We start from the raw sequence: 19178 nt of genomic DNA, 5'->3' as shown, positions 1-19178 counted from the left end.
GCCTGGGAAAACCCTGAGCCAGGGAATAGTTATTTGTTTACAGTAAGAAAGTGCAACTCAGCAAAAATAAAATGCATCTTCCTCGTGCAATGTCGCGAACGCGTGCACATAGCATAATTTCCAGAAAGCAACTCTCGAATGCGAAGATCAGAAAGGACAGGAAATCTTTGGAATAGAGAAAGGTGCTCTACGTACACGTAGCGGTGGTGGTTAAGGAGCCCGACTGGGCTTAGGGGAGGGGCGGAGCCTGGGTCGAGGTGGAACTGACGCTGGGGGCGGTGCCTGCGCCGGGCCGACAACGGCGTAGCCCCGCCCCCGGCGTTGGCGGGAGATCTGAACGTTGGCAGAGTCGGTTACGGCCATTCCCTGAGGCAGCCGAACCGGAGTCGATGGTTTGGTTAGTCTCCTCAGACGCCATGAGGAGGAGAGGCCCCGAGGTGGAGGCCTGCGGCGTGTGGCTGGACGCGGCAGCGCTGAAGAAGCGGAAAGTTCAGGTGGGACGTTGGGGCACGAGAGGGTGGGTGAGGGAGCTAGGGGCCTGCCGGCTGGAGAAAAGACGAGTTTGGGGGGACCGGGAGGTGATGGAAGCAAAGTCGGGGACGAGAAAGGAACAGCTCTGGGATGTCATTGGTGAGAGGGAGTCTGAAAAAGGGTGAAAAATGGGGTTTGGGAAGAGTGGAGAGAAAATGGCGGAAGGCAGGCAGTTTGTGGATGGATGTGGAGACTGGGACAGCAAGGCTTCGAGGTATGGGGAGAGGGTGGAGAGAAAATTTGCTCCGAGGAGGTTTTTTCTTTCTTTTTCTTTTTAAGTGTAATGGACATACAATATCCTATTCGTTTCAGGTGTACGTCATAGTGATTTGGTATTTTTATACTTTCTGAAATCCCCACTGTAACTCTAGTTACTGTGTGTCACCAAAATTATTTGAGTGTTACTGAATATATTCCCTATACTGTACATTACATCCCCATTACTAACATTTCATAACTGGAAGTTTGTGCCTCTTAATCGCCTTCACCTAGTTTGCCTGCCCTGCTTCCATATCCCTCCAGTAACCAGTGGTTTGTTTTCCATATTCAGGGGTCTGTTTCTGTTTTAAGATTCCACATATAAGTGAAGTCAGACAATATTTGTCTTTGTTTGATTTATTTCACTTAGCATAATACCCTCTGGGTCCATCCATGCTATCACAAATGGCAAGATTTCATTCCTTATAGTTGAGAAATATTTCATTGTGTGTGTACGTACCACACCTCCTTATCCATTAATCTATCAATGGACTTAGGTTGTTTCCGTATCGCAGCTATTGCTTCCATACTGGGGCTATTGTAAATAATGCTGCAATGAACATAGCAGTGCATATATCTCTTTGAATTTGGTGTTTTTGTTTTCTTTGGGTTAACCTTAAAAAGAAAACAGATATTTTACCAGCAAAAATGGGTTTATTCAGGAATAGCAGAGAATTGCAGTTTAAGACATTCAAATTATGGCAAAACCATAGGCTCGTCCAACAAACAAAGGAGAGGAACTTTATTTTATGGAGAAGGGGGAGGAAGTTGGGAGGGGTTGTTTTGAACAAAAGTCCATTGGAGAAAAGTAAGAGTTCAAGGTATTGAAAGTTTCTCAGGCTGAGTAGCTGGGGTTGTCATTTTCTTGTAGGAGAGCAATATACATCTTTCCCTGTTGGGGCCTGTAATTGAGATTCCTTCCTGTTGTGGATTCTAAAATTGGGGTCTGTAATTTACAATTCTTATAATTGACTTGGAGTGATACGGCTCTCTTGGCCTCCAGACTCCACTTTAGTGAGGTTTCCCTTTTAATTTTCACATTAATTTTCACATTTTGCTCTTTTGATTAAGGTTGTGCTCTGAAAGCATTGCTGATCAAGATCAAGAGTCAGGTTATCCATACTGTGTGGTTTTGCACCTTAGTGCCAGGAGGGACCTTTTTGGAATATCATTATGTCAGAGAGAAAGTACATAGCACTTAGAAACAAGTGTAAGGCGACATTTGAGTGATAAGTTTAAGAGGGAGAACTCTCAGGCACTTCCCATCATGGATCTGTTCTTGCTCCAGTACCAAATTGTCTTGATTACTGTGGCTTTGTAGTAGAGCTTGAAGTTGGGGAGCATAATCCCCCCAGGTTTATTCTTCCTTCTCAGAATTGCTTTGGCTATTCGGGGTCTGTTGTGGTTCCATATGAATTTTAGAACTATTTCTTCTAGTTCGTTGAAGAATGCTGTTGGTATTTTGATAGGGATTGCATTGAATCTGTAGATTGCTTTAGGCCGGATGACTGTTTTGACAATATTCTTCCTACTCATGATCATGGGATATGTTTCCATTTATTGGTATCTTTAATTTTTCTCATGAGTGTCTTGTAGTTTTCAGCATATAGGTCTTTCACCTCCTTGGTTAGGTTTATTCCTAGGTATTTTATTCTTTTTGAGGCAATTGTTTTCCTCATTTCTCTTTCTGCTAGTTCATCGTTAGTATATAGGAATGCAACAGATTTCTGTGTATTGATTTTGTATCCTGCAACTTTGCTGAATTCAGTCATTAGTTCTAGTAGTTTTGGAGTGTATTCTTTAGGGTTTTTTTATATACATTATCATGTCATCTGCAAACAATGACAGTTTAACTTCTTCCTTACCAATTTGGGTGCCTTTTATCTCTTTGTGTTGTCTGATTGCTGTGGCTAAGACCTCTAGAACTATGTTGAATAAAAGTGGGGAGAATGGGCATCCTTGTCTTGTTCCTGATCTTAGAGGAAAAGCTTTCAGCTTTTTGGTGTTAAGTATGATGTTGGTTGTGGGTTTGTCATATATGGCTTTTATTATGTTGAGGTACTTGCCCTCTATGCTCATTTTGTTGAGTTGTTATCATGAATGTATGATGAATTTTGTCAAATGCTTTTTCAGCATCTATGGAGATGATCACGTGATTTTTGTACTTCTTTTTGTTGATGTGGTGTATGACGTTGATGGATTTTCGAATATTGTACCAACCTTGCATCCCTGAGATAAATCCCACTTAATCATGATGGGTGATGTTTTTATGTATTTTTGAATTCAGTTTGCTAATATTTTGTTGAGTATTTTTGCATGTATGTGCATCAGGGATATTGGTCTGTAATTTTCTTTTTTTGTGGTGTTTTTGCCTGGTTTTGGTATTTGCGTGATGCTGCTTTCATAGAATGATTCTGGAAGTATTCTCTTCTCTTTCTCTTTTTGGAAAACTAAAGATGGGTATTAGGTCTTCACTAAATGTTTGATAAAATTCAGTGATGAAGCCGTCTGGACTGGGGATTTTGTTCTTGGGTAGTTTTTTGATTACTTATTCAATTTCATTGCTGGTAATTGGTCTGTTCAGATTTTCTGTTTCTTCCTGGGTCAGTCTTGGAAGGTTGTATTTTTCTAGAAAGCTGTCCATTTCTTCTAGATTATCCAATTTGTTAGCATGTAATTTTTCATTGTATTCTCTAATAATTCTTTGTATTTCTGTGGTGCCCATAGTGATTTTTCCTTTCTCATTTCTGATTCTGTTTATGTGTATAGATTCTCTTTTTTTTTTCATGATAAGTCTGGTTAGGGTTTTATCTGTTGTTTATTTTCTCAAATAAAAAATTCATTAATTCTTTCTATTGTTTTATTCTTCTCAATTTTATTTCTTCTCTGAGCTTAATTATGTCCCTCCTTCTACTGATTTTGGGCCTCATTTGTTCTTCTTTTTCTAGTTTCATTAATTGTGAGTTTAGACTGTTCATTTGGGATTGCTGTTTCTTGAGGTAAGCCTGTATGGCTATATACTTTCCTCTTAGAACAGTCTTCACTGAGTCCCACAGAAGTTGGGGTGTTGAATTGTTGTTTTCATTTGTCTTCATATATTGCTTGATCTCTGTTTTTATTCTGTCATTCATCCATTGATTATTTAGGAGCATGCTGTTAAGCCTCCATGTGTTTGTGGGCTTTTTTTTTTTTTTTGGTATCATTAATCTACAATTACATGAAGAACATTATGTTTACTAGGCTCCCCCGTTCATACCCCTTCACAGTCACTGTCCATCAGCGTAGTAAGATGCTGTAAAATCACTACTTGTCTTCTCTGTGTTGCACAGCCCTCCCCGTGCCACCCCCCACACTACACATGCTAATCGTAATGCCCCCCCCTTTTTTTTTTTTTGAGAGGGCATCTCTCATATTTATTGATCAAATGGTTGTTAACAACAATAAAATTCTGTATAGGTGGGTCAATGCTCAATGCACAATAATTAACCCATCTCAAGCCTAGTTCTCGTCAGTCTCCAATCTTCTGAAGCATAATGAACAAGTTCTTACATGGTGAACGAATTCTTACATAGTGAATAAGTTCTTACATGGTGAACAGTACAAGGGCATTCATCACAGAAACTTTCGGTTCTGATCATGCATTATGAACTATAAACAATCAGGTGAAATATGAATATTCATTTGATTTTTATACTTGATTTATATGTGGATCCCACATTTCTCCCTTTATTATTATTATTATTTTTATTTTTAATAAAATGCTGAAGTGGTAGGTAGATGCAAGATAAAGGTAGAAAACATAGTTTAGTGTTGTAAGAGAGCAATTGTAGATGATCAGGTGTGTGCCTGTAGACTATGTGCTAATCCGAGCTAGACAAGGGCAATAAAACATCCATGGATGCAGAAGCTTTCTCTCAACACATGTGGGGGTGAGGTTCTAAGCTTCACCACTGTTGTTCCCCAATTTCTCACCTGATGGCCCCCCAGTGACTGTGCCTGTCTTAGGTTGTTCTTCCCTTGAGGAATCTTACCCGTCTCTGGCTAACCAGTCATCTTCCGGGGCCATACAGGGAAATGTAAAGTTGGTAAGTGAGAGAGAAGCCATATTGTTTGAAAAGGTTAGCTTTTTACTTCTTTTCAGATTTATGCCCTGTGGCTTCTATGCCCAGCACTTGTCTCGAGGTACCTTTACCACCTGGAGGAATTATGATACTCGGTAAATTCGATATGAGGCACGAATTCTATTTAAGGGTTGTAATTAGGAAGGAAGAAGAAAAGCTATAGAGGTAGCATATGGAAGAAAACATGGGAGGATTGATTATTTCTTTGACATATCTTCTTGTAGAGTACCTTAAGCATGTATAGGTTTTAAACTACTAACTAACTTGCACACACATATTAACATAATAGGAATAGGGTGACATAAACAAAGCAAATCTATAATTACCATCCATCTCCAGTGAAGCCAAGAAAACCATTTAGGCACCCTAGGCATTTGTGAAAATTAGTCTATGATATGATGGATATTGTCCAACTGTACTTGAACAGTCTGAGAGAAATCAGACAAATTAAAGCAACCCATTTCTGGGATCAGTTCACATCCCATATGTTCTTTTAACCGTAGATAGTCTATAGTCATAAGATTTTGGAGCGCTACAACTTGCACCCCTCCCAACTCCTGATTGAGTTCCAACAGTACAGATCCGGTCAAATTCGTTGTCTCACTGTATGCACATGCCAGCCTAGACATCTCCCTCCTCATTCCAATGGCAAGTCCAGGAAACGGTGGGGTGGACGCAGCCACAACCACAGCATCGCCCGGATCCCTGTGGAGGCTTTTTGATGATCATCCCTCGGCACAAGTCCTCCAGAGAGTGCTGATGCTGGAAGCTCCTCCTCATATCGTATCTTAGTTCATTTTCTGGGTAGCCAAGCTAGGCCTTGATCTTCTGCATAGAAACAAACAGACCCTTTGCCCACACTTTGACATGCCCCCTATACCACTGTGTAGAACTCATTGGAGGTCAGCACACAGGAACTGCTTTTTTTTTATTTTTTTATTTTTTTATTTTTATTTTTGTTAAGAGAAAGGAATATTATCAGAAAAGAGTACCTCCATAGCTGATCATCTGACACCCTTTAAGTGATCAACATTAAGGATATTTAAAGCATGTGTTAATCTTTGATTTACCAATTGTTTTATCCTATCAAGTAGTAATCCACCTTTTCTTTCTTTCTTTTTTTCATTTTTTATTTTTTATTTTTTTTTATTTTAATCTTTAATCTACACTTACATGAAGAATACTATGTTTACTATGCTCTCCCCTTTGCCCCTTTTTCCCCCGCCCTTGTCCCTCCCTTCCCACCCATCCTCCCCAGTCCCTTTCCCTTTGGTAACTTAGTCTATTCTTGGGTTCTGTGATTCTGCTGCTGTTTTGTTCCTTCAGTTTTCCTTTGTTCTTATACTCCACATATGAGTGAAATCATTTGGTACTTGTCTTTCTCCTCCTGGCTTATCTCACTGAGCATAATACCCTCTAGCTCCATCCATGTTGTTGCAAATGGTAGGATCTGTTTTTTTCTTATGGCTGAGTAATATTCCATTGCATATATGTACCACATCTTCTTTATCCATTCATCTACTGATGGACATTTAGATTGCTTCCATATCTTGGCTATTGTAAATAGTGCAGCGATAAACATAGGGGTGCATCTGTCTTTTTCAAACTGGAGTGCTGCATTCTTAGGGTAAATTCTGAGAAGTGGAATTCCTGGGTCAAATGATATTTCTATTTTGAGCATTTTGAGGAACCTCCATACTGCTTTCCACAATGGTTGAACAATTTACATTCCCACCAGCAGTGTAGGAGGGTTCCCCTTTCTCTACAACCTCGCCAACATTTGTTGTTGTTTGTCTTTTCAGTGATGGCGATCCTTACTGGTATGAGGTGCTATCTCATTGTGGTTTTAATTTTCATTTCTCTGATGACAAGCAATGTGGAGCATCTTTTCATGTGTCTGTTGGCCATCTGAATTTCTTTAGAGAACTGTCTATTCAACACCTCTGCCCATTTTTTAATTGGATTATTTGCTTTTTGTTTGTTGAGGTGTGTGAGCTCTTTATATATTTTGGATGTCAAGCCTTTATCGGATCTGTCATTTATGAATATATTCTCCCATACTGTAGGATACCTTTTTGTTCTATTGGTGGTGTCCTTTACTGTACAGAAGCTTTTTAGCTTGATATAGTCCCACTTGTTCATTTTGCTGGTGTTTCCCTTGCCCGGGGAGATATGTTCATGAAGAAGTCACTCATGTTTATGTCCATGAGATTTTTGCCTATGTTTTTTTCTAAGAGTTTTATGGTTTCATGACTTACATTCAGGTCTTTGATCCATTTGGAGTTTACTTTTGTCTGTGGGGTTAGACAGTGATACAGTTTCATTCTCTTACATGTAGCTGTCCAGTTTTGCCAGCACCATCTTTTGAAGAGACTGTCATTTCCCCATTGTATGTCCATGGCTCCTTTATCGTATATTAATTGGCCATATATGTTTGGGTTAATGTCTGGAGTCTCTGTTCTGTTCCACTGGTCTGTGACTCTGTTCTTGTGCCAGTACCAAACTGTCTTGATTACTGTGGCTTTGTAGTAGAGCTTGAAGTTGGGGAGTGAGACCCCCCCACTTTATTCTTCCTTCTCAGGATTGCTTTGGCTATTCGGGGTCTTTGGTGGTTCCATATGAATTTTTGAACTATTTGTCCCAGTTCATTGAAGAATGCTGTTGGTAATTTAATAGGGATTGCATCAAATCTGTATATTGCTTTGACAGGATGGCCATTTTGACAATTTTAATTCTTCCTAGCCTGGAGCATGGGATGAGTTTCCATTTGTTAGTCTCCTCTTTAATTTCTCTTAAGAGTGACTTGTAGTTTTCAGGGTATAGGTCTTTCACTTCCTTGGTTAGGTTTATTCGTAGGTATTTTATTCTTTTTGATGCAGTTGTGAATGGAGTTGTTTTCCTGATTTCTCTTTCTTTTGGTTCATTGTTAGTGTATAGGAAAGCCACAGATTTCTGTGTGTTAATTTTGTATCCTGCAACTTTGCTGTATTCCGATATCAGTTCTAGTAGTTTTGAAGTGGAGTCTTTAGGGTTTTTTATGTACAATATCATGTTATCTGCAAATAGTGACAGTTTAACTTCTTCTTTACCAATCTGGATTCCTTGTATTTCTTTGTTTTGTCTGATTGCCGTGGCTAGGACCTCCAGTACTATGTTAAATAACAGTGGGGAGAGTGGGCATCCCTGTCTGGTTCCCGATCTCAGAGGAAAAGCTTTCAGCTTCTCGCTGTTCAGTATAATGTTGGCTGTGGGTTTATCATATATGGCCTTTATTATGTTGAGGTACTTGCCCTCTTTGCCCATTTTGTTGAGAGTTTTTATCACGAATGGATGTTGAATTTTGTCAAATGCTTTTTCAGCATCTATGGAGATGATCATGTGGTTTTTGTTCTTTTTGTTGATGTGGTGGATGATGTTGATGGATTTTCGAATGCTGTACCATCCTTGCATCCCTGGGATGAATCCCACTTGGTCATGGTGTATGATCCTTTTGATGTATTTTTGAATTCAGTTTGCTAATATTTTGTTGAGTATTTTTGCATCTACGTTCATCAGGGATATTGGTCTGTAGTTTCCTTTTTTGGTGGGGTCTTTGCCTGGTTTTGGTATTAGGGTGATGTTGGCTTCAAAGAATGAGTTTGGGAGTATTCCCTCCTCTTCTATTTTTTGGAAAACTTTAAGGAGAATGGGTATTATGTCTTCTCTGTGTGTCTGATAAAATTCCGAGGTAAATCCATCTGGCCCAGGGGTTTTGTTCTTGGGTAGTTTTTTGATTACTGCTTCAATTTCTTTGCTGGTAATTGGTCTGTGTAGATTTTGTGTTTCTTCCTTGGTCAGTCTTGGAAGGTTGTGTTTTTCTAGGAAGTTATCCATTTCTCCTAGGTTTTCCAGCTTGTTAGCATATAGGTTTTCACAGTATTCTCTAATAATTTTTTGTATTTCTGTGGGGTCCGTTGTGATTTTTCCTTTCTCATTTCTGATTCTGTTGATTTGTGTTGATTCTCTTTTTCTCTTAATAAGTCTGGCTAGAGGCTTATCTATTTTGTTTATTTTCTCAAAGAACCAGCTCTTGGTTTCATTGATTTTTTCTATTGTTTTATTCTCAATTTTATTTATTTCTTCTCTTATCGTTATTATGTCCCTCCATCTGCTGACCTTAGGCCTCATTTGTTCTTCTTTTTCCAATTTCAATAATTGTGACATTAGAGTATTCATTTGGGATTGTTCTTCGTTCTTTAAAAATGCCTGGATTGTTATATACTTTCCTCCTAAGACTGCTTTTGCTACATCCCACAGAAGTTGGGGCTTTGCGTTGTTGTTTTCATTTGTTTCCATATATTGCTGGGTCTCCATTTTAATTTGGTCATTGATCTATTGATTATTTAGGAGCATGTTGTTAAGCCTCCATGTGTTTGTGAGCCTTTTTGCTTTTTTGTACAATTTATTTCTAGTTTTATACCTTTGTGGTCTGAAAAGTTGGTTGGTAGGATTTCCATCTTTTGAATTTACTGATGCTCTTTTTGTGGCCTAGTATGTGGTCTATTCTGAAGAATGTTCCATGTGGACTTGAGAAGAATGTGTATGCTGTTGCTTTTGGATGTAGAGTTCCATAGATGTCTATTAGGTCCATCTGTTGTAGTGTGTTGTTCAGTGCCTCTGTGTCCTTACTCATTTTCTGTCTGGTGGATCTGTCCTTTGGAGTGAGTGGTGTGTTAAAGTCTCCCAAAATGAATGCATTGCATTCTATTTCCTCCTTTAATTCTGTTAGTGTGTGTTTCACATATATTGCTGCTTCTGTATTGGGTGCATATATGTTTATAATGTTATATCCTCTTGTTAGACTGAGCCCTTTATCATTATGTAGTGTCCTTCTTTATCTCTTGCTTTCTTTGTTTTGAAGTCTATTTTGTCTGACACTAGTACTGCAACACCTGCTTTTTTCTCCCTGTTGTTTCCATGAAATATCTTTTTCCATCCCTTGACTTTTAGTTTGTTCATGTCTTTGGGTTTGCGGTGAGTCTCTTGCAAGCAGCATATATATGGGTCTTGCTTTTTATCCATTCTATTACTCTGTGTCTTTTGATTGGTGCATTCAGCCCATTTACATTTAGGGTGACTATTGAAAGATATGTACTTATTGCTATTGCAGGCTTTAGATTCGTGGGTACCAAAGGTTCAAGGTTAGCTTGTTTACTACCTTACTGTCTAACTTAACTTGCTTATTGAGCTATTATAAGCACAGTCTGATGATTATTTCTCTCCCTTCTTATTCCTCCTCCTCCATTCTTCATACGTTGGGTGTTTTGTTCTGTGCTCTTTTAGGAATGCTCCCATCTAGAGCAGTCCCTCTAAAATACCCTGTAGAGGTGGTTTGTGGGAGGCAAATTCCCTCAACTTTTGCTTGTCTGGGAATTGTTTAATCCTTCCTTCATATTTAAATGATAATCGTGCTGGATACAATATTCTTGGTTCAAGGCCCTTCTGTTTCATTGAATTAAATATATCATGCCATTCTCTTCTGGCCTGTAAAGTTTCTGTTGAGAAATCTGATGATAACCTGATGGGTTTTCCTTTGTAGGTGACCTTTTTCCTCTCTCTAGCTGCCTTTAAAACTCTTTGTCCTTGTCCTTGATCTTTGCCATTTTAATTATTATGTGTCTTGGTGTTGTCCTTCTCGGGTCCCTTCTGTTGGGAGTTCTGTGGTCTGAGTGATTATTTGCTCCCCCAGTTTGGGGAAGTTTTCAGCAATTATTTCTTCAAATACACTTTCTATCCCTTTTTCTCTCTCTTCTTCTTCTGGTACCCCTATAATGTGAATATTGTTCTGTTTGGATTGGTCACACAGTTCTCTTAACATTGATTCATTCCTGGGGATCCTTTTATTCTCTCTGCGTCAGCTTCTGTGCGTTCCTGTTCTCTGGTTTCTATTCCATCAATGACCTCTTGCATCTTATCCATTCTGCTTATAAATTCTTCCAGAGATTGTTTCATTTCTGTAATCTCCTTCCGGATGTCATCCCTTAGCTCTTGCGTATTTCTCTGCAGCTCCATCAGCATGGTTATGACCTTTATTTTGAATTCTTTCTCAGGGAGATTGGTTAGGTCTATCTCCCCAGATTCCTTCTCAGGGGAGGATGTCTGGGTTAGTCTGGTCAGTGTCAAATTATTCTGCCTTTTCATGGCGACAGAGGTAGTTGTGGGGAGCTGGCACATGTGTTGGCTGGGAGAATGTCCCTTCTTGCTAGTTGTGGCCTTCCTCTCCTGGGAGAGCAACAACCCCTAGCGGCTTGTGCTGGGCAGCTGTGCGCAGATGGGGTGTCTGATTCTTGCTTGGCCACTGTGAAAGGAGGTCTGCCCTGCTGCCTCAGGCTGCTGCTCCACTATGGTGGAGTGGCATCGGAGGGAAAAAGGGCAGGAGGCTGTTTATCTCCGTGAGGGGCCTCTGAGCTGCACTGCCGCCCATGGGGTTAGGGCGCCTGGAGTTCCCCGGGATTTCCAGCTGCTGGGCTAAGTGTCCCAGGATGTTTCTGTCCAGCTGTGGGGTCCCTGCCCCTTTAAGTCTTTCAAAATGCACTCACTTTTTTTGTCCTAGGGGCACCAGCTGCGGGGACCCAGTTGCATGTTTTACTGTCCCGTTTCCCTAGTATCCAGCACCCCATGCACTGTGTGTCTGTGCTCCCAGTGTGGATGGCTAGGGCTGGGTGTTTAGCAGTCCTGGGCTTCCTCTCCCTCCCCGCTCCGACTCCTCTCCTCCTGCCAGGAGCTGGGGTGAGGGGCGCTTGGTCCCATCTGGCCGCTCGGTCCCATCGGACCACGGCTTGTATCTTACCCCCTTCGCAAGGCGCTGGGTTCTCGCAGGTGTAGATGTAGCCTGGCTGTTGTCCTGTATCTTCTGGTCTCTCTTTTAGGGATAGTTGTATTTGTTGAATTTTCAAAAATATATATGGTTTTGGGAGGAGATTTCCACTGCTCTACTCATGCTGCCATCTTTGCTCCGCCTTTAGATATGCTTTTTAATACTGTGTAATATGCACAGGGCCTCCCTTTAATTCTGAGGTAGGGATAATTGGACAGAAGACTTTGTAGCTGGGCCCCTCTCAGTTCTAGCTGATGTGTTTTCACTTAGTCTTAATATTCGACTGAGATAAAACATAGATCTTTAAAGCCGTGGGCCTTCTGAGAGAGCTATAACTGGGGCAGTAACACTCTGACTTAAGGAAGGAATGTCTTTCTACTCCTATTATGTATGGCCAACTTGGTGAAAAGCTTCATTCCCAGATATTCTGTTAATTGAAGTCTTAACATTTTCTGATAATCTTTAGTTTACTGTAGGTGTTGTTTATACAACTTAGTATACTTGTAGTAATTTCAGTAACTACTTATTAGTTTGTTTGTTTTTCCCCTTAAGCTGTAAGCTTTACCAGGGGTGAAACAGTCTGTTTTGTTCATCACTAATTTCCCAGTACCAAGTATATAGGTGCACAAATACTTGGCATACTATCTCACATATTTTTGAATATTTAGGATGTGTCTCCCATAAAATTTTGAGAGGTATGTGTCTGCTTGGGCTTCTTCACAGCATGGTGCCCAGGTTCCAAGAGTGAGCATCTCAAGAAAGCAAGACAGAAAAAAGTGCATGGCATTTTTGTGATCTAGTTTTGGAAATCATGTAGTGTTACTTTTATCATACTTTGTTGGTCAGGCACTCACAATGTTCCCAAGTTCAAGGTGAGGGAATATGGACCTCACCACTTGGGAGGAGTGGCAAGGTCACATTTTAAGAAGAGCATGAGAAATGGGAGATCTTGCATTGGCCATTTTTGAAAAACAGTGTAACAGTTGGTAGTTTTCATAAAATTTGGAAAAGTTTTGACCATCATTTCTTCAAATATAATTTCTGCCCTCTTCCACCCTGTTTTTTTGTATTTCTAATTACATGTATGATGCCTGATATCCCACAGATTATAAAGGCTTTATTCTTTTGCAGTTTTTTTTCTCTCTTTGCTCCATTTGGATAGTTTATAATGCTGTGTCTTCAGGTTAACTCTTACTTGCTTCTGTAGTCTCTAATCTGTTATTAAGCCCATCTAGTGACTTTTTGTATCTTTCACTTCTCTATTTATTTCCATATTTTCCTTTAAGTCTTTGAGCATATTTATAGTAACTAGTGTTGTCTACTAGTTCTTTCATCCCTGACATTTCTGGGTCTGTTTCTATTAACTGATTACCTACACCCCCACCCCATCCCCTGCCCTATTCTTACGGATATTTTCCTGCTTCTTCACATATGTAGTAATTTTTTTTTTTTAGATAAGTATTTTTTATTGAAGGGTAGTTGACACACAGTATTACATTAGTTTCAGGTGTACAACACAGTGATTCAACATTTATATACATGATAATTCTAGGTACCAGCTATCACCATACCAAGTTGTTACAATATTTTGACTATATTCCTTATCCTATACATTACATCCCGGTTACTTATTTATTTTACAATTGGAAGTGTGTACATATGTAGTAACTTTTTATTGCATGCTGGACATTATGAGTGCTACATTGTTGCTTGTCAGGATTCTGTTGTCTTTAAAGAATATTGAAATTTTTGGCAGGTAGTTAATTGCTAATCAGCTTGATACTTTCTATGCTTGCTTTTAAACTGTGTTAACAGGTTTGGAATAGCTTTTGATCTAGAGTTAGTTTAGCTCTATTGCTAAGGGATGATCCTTCTGAGAACTCTGCTGAATGCCTCTGGTGTTCAAGGAGGTCTCTTCTATGGCTGGGGGGATCTCTCCCAGCCTCATGTGAGTTCTGGGAATTGTCCAGATTGCAGTTCCTGGCATTTCTTTGTCTTGCCTTACGGGGTGTCACCTAACACATGTGTAGCCTAGGATTCAGTAATGGACCAAAGGGATCCCTATGTAGATTTCTAAATGTACAGATGATCCTTGAACAACACAGGTTTGAACTGTACAGATCCACTTATATGTGGGTTTTTTCAATATAGTGGAAAAAATTATTGAGATTGCAACAATTTGAAAAAACATTTTCTTTTTTCTAGCTTACTTTATTATAGGAATATAGTATACAATACAAATACAAAGTATGTGTTAATCAACTGTTTATGTTATTGGTAAGGCTTTCTGGTCAACAGTAGGCTATTAGTAGTGAAGTTTTGAGGAGTCAAAAGTTATATGTGGGTATTTGGCTGCATGGGGGATTGGTGCCCCTAATCCCTACATTGTTCGAGTCAGCTGTATTTCTCTGCCACAAATACCAGCCACCTCAGCTTTCTCAAATTCCAGTCTCAATCTAATCAGTTCATCAAGAATGCAGTGCTCTCCCTGGGAAGTCTGTCTGTACATTGTGGTCTGGCAAGTGCTTCCAGGCAGACAGCCAGGGTGATCACAGGGCTCACCTCATTTGTTTTCCTTCTCTCAGGGATCACGGTCCTGTAGTGCCCGTTGTCCATTATCTAAAATCAATTCTTGCATGTATCTTTTCTAGTTTTGTGTGGTGGAAAGTTAACTTTACAGCCAAGATTTATTTCTTCTTTTAAATACTTAAAGTATATTTTAATTTCTAAATTAAAAATGAAATGAAGTCATTTTGTGGCTCAAATTAATAATTTGGGTTCAAATTTCAGGCCTGTCTCCAACTTGCAGTGTGATATTGGCAAATACCATCTATTCTTTAGCTTTCACAGCCGAGTTGAATTGAATATAACCCCTGCTTCTCAGGCATTCCATAACAAGCAAATGGAAACAAAAACAAATCACACTAAATAAGGATGAGGTTATATTTACAGTTTGTTGACAAAACTCACTTCCCAAGCCTGTTTAGACCATCTTCTAATTCACACTCTGAAGTATAAAGGAGCCTGAGATGAAAGTGTGGCAAGACTGAGTCTGTTTCATTGTATGCCAGGAACTGTGTAATGTGTAAGCCTTTTACGAAAATTAACTCACCAAGTCATCATAACTGCCCTGTGGGATAGGTACTTTTACTGTCCCATTTCACATGTAAGAATGAGACACAGCAAGATTAAGTAATTTGCAGAGGGTCACACAGCTAATTGGTATCAGCAGCAGAATTGGGATTTATTTGAACCCAAGCTTTTTGACTCTGGAGCTGTGCTCTTAACACTATGTGACTATTTAAGTATTGAAAGTCTATCAACTGCTGCTGCTGATAGGGAGGCACTGATTATGTTTAAATATAAAGGAGAGAGCATCTTCCCTGGAATCTCTTGAACAAATCCTATTTGTTCAATCAGCCTGCCTTAGTTCCATGGGAAAGCAGAAAAATTGGGCTGTAGTTGGAATATGTGATTCCTAAGAAAAACAAACACCATCAGTATGGCAGGAAATGGTAGAAGATGAGGTATGGCAAAAACTACCTAGAGAATACGATATGAGTGGAATCCAAAGGGTCCAGTGTGGTTCCTGAGGGTCCCTTGTGTTTGCTGAATCTCTCCTGTGTGGCCACTGTTTTGATATTAATAGGTTCTATTACTCTTTCTCTCCTCCTTTTCAGACACATCTAGTCAAGCCAAGCACCAAAATGCTAACACTTTTTCCTGGAGAAAGAACAGCTGAAATTTCTTTTACTCAAAGAACTCCCTCTACAGGCATTCAGCAGACCAGCATTACTTCCTTCTTCACCTTGCAGCCAGGTATGGGGACCCATCCAGGAGCATACAGGGAGAAAAATGGAGTCTGCATTCTTCCATGCTGGAACATTTGTGAGAAATGGCGACACTAGTTGTGTTAGGCTTGGTTGACCTATTAGAAAAGGTTATAGAACACAAGAAATGATCCTCTTTTGAAAAGCAATATATACATACTTTACAAATATAACTTTTCTTGTTCTGTTTTGCTCAGATATTTGTATTCCCTGACAGTAAGAAGAGGTGTACTTGGGGAGTTGGGGTGCACAGGGGAATTGACCTGCCATTAAGTAGGTATATGTCTTGGATAGGCCACAGTGAGTTATCCGTGGATTACTTGATATTTCTGTGTGAAGTTTCTCAAATTAGTCAAGGTTCAAAGATGCTTTTTTCTTAGAAAGGTTGGTGTGAAGTTGGCTTGTGTCTCGTCATTCTTTGGCAGTTCACATGTCCCTCTTCAGGGGTCAGCTGCCTCAGAGCAGGCTGGGGCTTATAACCCAGGCTTCCTGCGAGCTGAAGGCATGGGAGGAGAGCTCTAACTCCATGCAATTCCCAGGACTGCTTTGCATAAACCTTCAAAAATGTACTCTCCCTACTCCAAACAAAAACTTAAAACACCCTCTTTCTTTCTTTTTTTTTTTTTTTTGAGAGGGCATCTCTCATATTTATTGATCAAATGGTTGTTAACAACAATAAAATTCTATATAGGGGACTCAGTGCACAATCATTAACCCCAAGCCTAATTCTCAACAGTCTCCAATCTTCTGAAGCATAACGAACAAGTTCTTACATGGTAAACAAATTCTTACATAGTGAGTAAGTTCTTACATGGTGAACAGTGCAAGGGCAGTCATCACAGAAACTTTCGGTTTTGATCACCCATTATGAACTATAAACAATCAGGTCAAATATGAATATTCGTTTGATTTTTATACTTGATTTATATGTGAATCCCACATTTCTCCCTTATTATTATTATTTTTAATAAAATGCTGAAGTGAAACACCCTCTTTCTTATAAGGATACAATAAAGGATACAATACAGATGTTTTTAAAAAACTCTTCCCATTTCAAAATTCTTGTATATTCTGTAGTCTACTGAATTCTTAGGCAAAGTTGGGAACTCTTCCACAAATCATAGCATGCAGGATAATTCTTTTTGGAAAAGGTGGCTTTGTTTGTAATTAGACCTTGGTATAGTTTGCAGGGGAGTGGGAATTCCATGTCATTTGTCCTTATCTTAAGGCAGAACAGGATCCATTCCATGCTGATATAACAGACAGGGTGGATATTGGTACCTGTTTCTTATTATTGTCCTTCCTACTGGTTGACTAAGCATCCTAATTGTCTTTTATTCCCTTTCCCATGAAATATTTGGGGGATGGAATATTTGTACTACATTTGTACTGTCACCAGAAGGTTTCTTAAGAGTTGGATGGTTAATGTGGGACATGACAAAAATAGTGTGTGTTGAACATGTTTCTCAACGGATAATGTCCAGGAGTATATATTTGGCCAGGATCACTATTTAGCAGAAAACACATGAAATAAAAAACAAAAGTAAAACTGATGTGCCCTATGTTAAACAAGCCCCACATATGAAAACTCAGCGGAAAAGTAAGCCGAGTTCTGAGTATACTATGTTTGACTTTGTTAGGTCATGGGAAACATCTATATATATGAGTAGGGGTGTATAAGATCTGTATTTTAGAAATACCATTCAAGAGAGAATAGAGACTGGAAGGAAGATTAGCTACAAAGGTATATGGAGAGTCTTAAGACCCCTGCACTAGGTAGTGATAGTTGATACTAAATCCTGCTCCAGGCAGAGTTTTCCTACAGAATATTTGCTCATGTCTCTTTTACAGGGAAGACAAATGATGGTGGCCAGAGGAGTGTTTCATCTCATGTAGGTCAGGCCAAAGAAGAGTCTAAGAAGAAAGATGCAACCCAGCTAGACCATCTCATCCAGGGCTTGGGGCATGATTGCATGGCACCCCCTTTGGCCACTTCAACCCCTGCAGACATCCAGGAAGCTAGACTTTCTCCTCAGTCCCTCCAGACTTCTGGCCACCACAGAATGGGAACCTCAGTTTTGACTGAGTTATCTTTACTCCAGCCTGACACCTTCGGCTGTGCTGAACGGAGTAAAGCCTCACTGGCTTGTTCCTTCACCCAGAACTTGGAAAGTTCTTGCTTGCTGGATCAAAAGGAGGGAGAGAAGGATTCTTCCTGGGAGAGGGAATGGCTTCATGGATCTAAGAAAAAGAACTATCGGGGTATGAGGAGACACATTAAGCCACCTGGGGGCCAAGGCCATCAGCCCTTGGACAAGACTAAACTGGGAAAGGTGTCTGCTAAAGAAACCTGGCAGGCCCCTGTCCTCCTCCAAACATACAGGGATTCCTGGAGTGGAGAAAACACAGAATCCATGAAACAAAGCCCTTCTCCTGTTTCAGTGTTTTCCTGGGACAGTGAAAAGAATGACAAGGACTCCTGGAGTCAGCTTTTCACTGAGGATTCCCAGGGCCAGCGGGTCATAGCCCACAGCTCTAGAGCTCCTTTCCGAGATGTAACTAACTGGAATCAGGGCTTGGGGCAGTGTCCTAAAAGCCTTCGGACTCAGGGCCAGGATAGGCCCACTCAGTTAAATCTGCAGCCTGATTTCCTCTTTACCCAGGACTCTGAAGGTAATCAGGTTATCAGGCACCATGTCTAAATGTCTTTGTGAGAATTTGGATCTAATAGTACTTTGAAATGACAGAGATAACAGGTAAATATCTTGTGGCTGGGGAAGATGTGTTTGGTAGGAAGTACATATGGAATGCAACTTGTCATTGAGCATTTTTCGTGTGTAAATAAAGCAGGTGGAGTGACTTGTTGAGATAGTGTGATTGCCATTGTGCCTTTTCCTGAGGAAGAGGTGGATGGTGGATTCCCTCTGAGTCTGTGACAAGTCTGTGAGAGCAGGACAGGCACTTATCCTTTCACTAAAAAGGGGTTACTGTTAGTCAGCCTGCAACGAGCCATCTCTTTGCCCTTTCAGATGCCTGACTGGGACACTGCTGCTTATGGATGTGTGTTCTTTTAATCTCTCGCTGATATCTTATCCACTCAACCTAAACTTGGGACCGTTATTCCTTATTTGATTGGTAAGGCAAACTTTCCAGGCCCAGGTGTACAGGGTCAGGGATGACAGACCAGGAATGAGGGTGGTTGTTTTGTTTTGTTATTTTTGTGGTAACTTTACAGCATTTAAAATTCATATTCTGTTTAAACATCACTCCCTAAAATAGCCTGAGCTATATACCAATCTAGATGTGACCATATCATTCTACTATTAGGATGGGAGAGAACTTCCTTTGTAAAGCTATCAATCTAAATACATGACTGTTTACAAAGCTGATTCTGATGGTAAATAAAACATCAATTTTATTTTTGTAAAAGCAACTTTTTAATAGTACACGTTCTGTCGCTGCCATGAGTCTGAGTTGAACACCTGTGTTCTATCCAAGATGTTATGCACCAGGTGGCAGTTTCCCATGTTGCAGGTGTGGTACTTAGGAGGCTTAAACAGCCCTCTCTAGGGCAACCATGCA

The 19178-nt window shown here is 40.0% G+C and overlaps 2 protein-coding genes across 4 annotated transcripts in view; one reads left to right on the top strand and one right to left on the bottom strand.

Moving 5' to 3' along the window:
• Positions 1 to 320: 320 nt before the first annotated feature.
• On the top strand, positions 321 to 18813 carry AUNIP (aurora kinase A and ninein interacting protein). Its single transcript, XM_073233430.1, has 3 exons — positions 321 to 494; positions 15447 to 15585; positions 17448 to 18813. Exons 1-3 carry the CDS (start codon positions 390 to 392, stop codon positions 18296 to 18298), a joined length of 1095 nt encoding a protein of 364 aa, XP_073089531.1. The 5' UTR covers positions 321 to 389; the 3' UTR covers positions 18299 to 18813.
• MTFR1L (mitochondrial fission regulator 1 like) overlaps positions 15556 to 19178 on the bottom strand; it is a 30333-nt gene continuing 26710 nt past the window's right edge. For all 3 annotated transcript variants that reach the window (XM_073233431.1, XM_073233433.1, XM_073233432.1), the window contains exon 7: positions 15556 to 15694. In XM_073233431.1, the coding sequence (XP_073089532.1) occupies positions 15571 to 15694 (124 nt within the window). In that variant the 3' untranslated portion in view covers positions 15556 to 15570. The remainder of the gene's footprint in view (positions 15695 to 19178) is intronic.

This window comes from Manis javanica, chromosome 4 (genome assembly GCF_040802235.1).
Source record: "Manis javanica isolate MJ-LG chromosome 4, MJ_LKY, whole genome shotgun sequence".
NCBI classification, from domain to species: Eukaryota; Metazoa; Chordata; class Mammalia; order Pholidota; family Manidae; genus Manis; species Manis javanica.
This window is presented reverse-complemented; position numbering and strand designations above follow the sequence as displayed.

Excerpts from the sequence above, each read along its gene's own strand:
- AUNIP (XM_073233430.1), top strand. The coding sequence starts at position 390 with ATGGTTTGGTTAGTCTCCTCAGACGCCATGAGGAGGAGAGGCCCCGAG. Across the intron at positions 495-15,446 it reads TGAAGAAGCGGAAAGTTCAG|ACACATCTAGTCAAGCCAAG; the intron begins GTGGGACGTTGG and ends CCTCCTTTTCAG. Across the intron at positions 15,586-17,447 it reads CTTCTTCACCTTGCAGCCAG|GGAAGACAAATGATGGTGGC; the intron begins GTATGGGGACCC and ends TCTCTTTTACAG.